The sequence below is a fragment of the Capra hircus genome, chromosome 4, assembly GCF_001704415.2.
Source record: "Capra hircus breed San Clemente chromosome 4, ASM170441v1, whole genome shotgun sequence".
Taxonomy (NCBI): domain Eukaryota; kingdom Metazoa; phylum Chordata; class Mammalia; order Artiodactyla; family Bovidae; genus Capra; species Capra hircus.
In genome coordinates, this window is record NC_030811.1 from 14,566,754 (window position 1) to 14,571,026 (window position 4,273).

The following is a 4,273-nucleotide window of genomic DNA, read 5'->3' on the forward strand; positions in this document are numbered from 1 at the left end:
TGGACTGTAGCCCACCAGTCTCCTCTGTCCATGGGATTTCCCAGGCAAGAGTACTGGAGTGGGTGACCATTCCCTTCTCCAGGGGATCTTCCTGACCCAGGTATTGAACCTGGGCCCCCTGCAATGAGGTGGATTCTTTACTGTTTGAGCCACCAGGGAAGCCCTCATGATTGTTAGTCACCCACGCAATACAAATCTCCTCCGTCTCCTGCCTACAAGAATGCTGATAAGTTTGACTAGTTATCTGTCTGTCTCCCATGCTGCCCATTAAGTTAGGCAATTCTGACCTTGTTTCCTGTTCCATGAACATACCTGGATGCATTTCAGTAAATCTAAACCATCATAACCTGATTGTAACTGGTTCAGGAAGGAACATGAGACATAATGCAGGCCGATGAGATGCTATGAGAGGTTGCAAGGCCTTTGGGAAAAGCTTTTCTCATTCTTCTAGGTCAGCTTCCAGGAGTAACTCTCTTCTTCCTGGAGATGAAGGAGAAAGTGAGGGAGCCCTGCTGTGACCTCAGATACAACCAAATTCTTACCACCTCCTGCATCCTAGCTTATTCCTTCTCTCAGAACTCTTCAGTCATTACTGACCGTTCAGAGAATGTGGAGAAAGTTTCCTTTTTCTCAGTTTTCCTTTATAGGCTGAATGAACAGAATCTGGATTCCCCAAACCTTCTCTGGAATCAGCACATATGGTTGATCAAGTTCATCTCAAGGAAGGGTTGACAATGTGTGACTGTCCTCAGTGGAGAGTAAAGCTACTCAGGACTTCCCTGGTGGTCCACTGATTCAGAATTCTCCTGCCAATGCAGGGGACACAGTTTGGATTCTTGGTCTGGGAAGATCCCTCATGCCTTGGGGCAGCTGAGCCTGTGTGCCACAACTGCTGAGCCGTGCTCTAGGGCCCGTGCGTGCCGCTACTGAAGCTCGTGTGCTTAGAGCCCGAGGTCTGAAACAAGAGAGGCCACCACCAGGAGACCCCTGCACATGGCAAAGGAGAGCAGCCTTGGCTGCAGCAACTAGAAAAAGCTGCACAGCAGTGAAGACCCAGGACAGCCAAAAGTAAATTAAAAAAAAAAAAAAACAGAATAAAGAAACAAATAGAAATTTTTAAAATATTTTTTAAAAGTACAAAGATACTGAGCAGGTAGCAAATGTATAGTAAAAGGAAGAGGATAGGAAAGGAAAGGAAAAAAAGGATTTAACCAATTCCTGATGTTCAAGCTGGGTTTTAGAAAAGGCAGAGGAACCAGACATCAAATTGCCAACATCCGCTGGATCATGGAAAAAGCAAGAGAGTTCCAGAGAAACATCCATTTCTGCTTTATTGACTATGCCAAAGCCTTTGACTGTGTGGATCACAATAAACTGTGGAAAATTCTGAAAGAGATGGGAATACCAGACCACCTGACCTGCCTCTTGAGAAATCTGCATGCAGGTCAGGAAGCAACAGTTAGAACTGGACATGGAACAACAGACTGGTTCCAAATAGGAAAAGGAGTACGTCAAGGCTGTATATTGTCACCCTGCTTATTTAACTTCTATGCAGAGTACATCATGAGAAACACTGGACTGGAAGAAACACAAGCTGGAATCAAGATTGCCAGGAGAAATATCAATCACCTCAGATATGCAGATGACACCATCCTTATGGCAGAAAGTGAAGAAGAACTAAAAAGCCTCTTGATGAAAATGAAAGAGGAGAGCAAAAAAGTTGGCTTAAAGCTCAACATTCGGAAAACGAAGATCATGGCATCTGGTCCCATCACTTCATGGGAAATAGATGGGGAAACAGTGGAAACAGTGTCAGACTTTATCTTTTTGGGCTCCAAAATCACTGCAGATGGTGACTGCAGCCATGAAATTAAAAGACACTTACTCCTTCGAAGAAAAGTTATGACCAACATAGATAGTATATTCAAAAGCAGAGACATTACTTTACCGACTAAGGTCCTTCTAGTCGGTTTTCCCTGTGGTCATGTATGGATGTGAGAGTTGGACTGTGAAGAAGGCTGAGCGCCAAAGAATTGATACATTTGAACTGTGGTGTTGGAGAAGACTCTTGAGAGTCCCTTGGACTGCAAGGAGATCCAACCAGTCCATTCTGAAGGAGATCAGCCCTGGGGTTTCTTTGGAAGGATGGCTAAAGCTGAAACTCCAGTACTTTGGCCACCTCATGTGAAGAGTTGACTCATTAGAAAAGACTCTGATGCTGGGAGGGATTGAGGGCAGGAGGAGAAGGGGACGACCAAGGATGAGATGGCTGGATGGGATCACTGAGTCGATGGACGTGAGTCTGAGTGAACTCCAGGAGTTGGTGATGGACAGGGAGGCCTGGCATGTTGCGATTCATGGGGTCGCAAAGAGTCAGACATGACTTTGTGACTGAACTGAACTGAACTGAACTGAGGGCATAAACAGCTATACTCCAATAAAAAATTATTTTTAATGTTAAACTATAATTTTTAAACATTTTATTTATTTATTTTTGGCTGTGCTCGTTCTTCATTTCTGTGCACAGCATTCTTGCCTGGTAAATTCCACAGATGGAAAAGCCTGGCAGGCTACAGTCCTGGGGGGTTCTCAGAGTCAGATATGAATGGGCACAAGCACAACAGCAACGAGGCTCTAATTTGCCTTTGTACAAATTCTAAATAGATGTTTAAAAAATTACATCACCACTTTTCATAACCTGAGACCCTTACAGTTTAAATAGAATTTCAAAGACTAATGCATTAATCAAAAAAAAAAAAAAAAAAGAAATGGTAGGGGAGAAGTTCCCTAGTGTGGATTTGAGAGAGGAGCCCTCCCGGTGTGGGTCGAGTTTCATGACTTTAGGTTGGGAACAACATAGAAGATTGGGCAGGTCCACTCCAGAATGGCCCCTTACTTGGAGAAGGGTGGTAACGGGGGCTTAAAAACTAGCCTATGCTGCCCTGGCCAAGAAGTGTGGCTGTGGACTTGGTCCCTCCCACTGTCTGCCTTTCTTCTAAAGGGCACACACGTGCCGTAGGAGCAGCATAACTCGGACCCTGACTCAGGGTCCCCCCCCACCCTGCTTCCTGCATCTGCCCTTTTTGTGCAGAGAGGATGTGGCCGTGCCGCGCTGTGGATTCACTGCTGGCGCAGAGGTACATAGCCGTCTGGTTGGTGGTGGCAGACTCCAGGGTCAGAGGGAAGCTCTTCTTCTTTGTTCTGGAGACGCTGTACCCATAGGGCACATCTCCTTCCTCAAGCACGTCAACATTGATTGAGAAATGGAGCAGCCGTAGCCCCAGAGCTGGGTCTTGTCGGTACCAGAACATTCTCTCATGGTCCATGTTCTGCATACATTCTATCACAACTTTCTCTCCCCTCCTTTTGACCAGATATCTTGGAGTTTGGGTTACTTGTGCATCCATGAGGCCTGTGAAGGAGGATGGAGGTGGTGAAAAAAGAGGCCATCAGGAAGCTTCCCTGGTGGCTCAGTGGTAAAGAGTCTGCCTGCAGTGCAGGAGACCAGGGTTTGATCCCTGGATTGGGGAAGATCCCCTGCAGAAGGAAATGGCAACCCACTCCAGTATTCTTGCCTGGGAAATTTCATGGACAGAGGAGCCTGGTGGGCTACAGTCCTTGGGGTAATAAAGAGTCAGACATGGCTAAGCATACAGGCACACACAGCACGCTTGATGAGAGGAAAATCTTGTATCCAGGGTCTAGAAGCAATGGGACAGGGGTTTGCCACCAACTTTCTGGACTCACCTACTCCCAGGAAGCAAAAGGCATAGAGGAGCCTGATTCCCATGGCAGGTTCAAGGCAAGAGGGTCCTCTCCCAGACCCAGGCTACAGAAGAATGGGCTATGAAGTCATGGTCCCGCCCAAGCTCACGGTTCCTCAGCCGCTCAGATTCTAGAGAGTCAGGAGGTGCTAAAGTGAAAGCCAGCTCTTTCCCTTGTGGGGCTACGTGTGTGTGTGCATGTGTGTAGAAAAAAGTTAAGGTTGTCTGATCTGTGGAAGGACCTGCTTACAAAGCTGGCATTTGGCTTCATCCCAGTCGGCCTGGGAACTTGAATTTCTGGAGTGTTCTCACCATTTCATAGCTGGTGGCTGTGATTCATTTTACCTAGAGTGCTCGCACAAACAATATAGCTTGTGCTGAGCACTGCTGTGTTTCTCTGAGTCTGGAATTCAGCATGTGCTAGACAGCAAGGGCCTGTGTGCTGAGCTCTCTCAGTCTGCTGCTGCTGCTGCTAAATCGCTTCAGTCGTGTCCAGCTCTGTGCAACCC

At 46.8% G+C, this 4,273-nt stretch overlaps 1 gene segment (V, D, J or C); it reads right to left on the reverse strand.

The window, feature by feature from the left end:
* Window positions 905-3,866, reverse strand: LOC108635875. The segment is given in 3 exon segments: window positions 905-955; window positions 3,066-3,412; window positions 3,748-3,866. Coding segments are annotated over 3 exon segments (441 nt in total).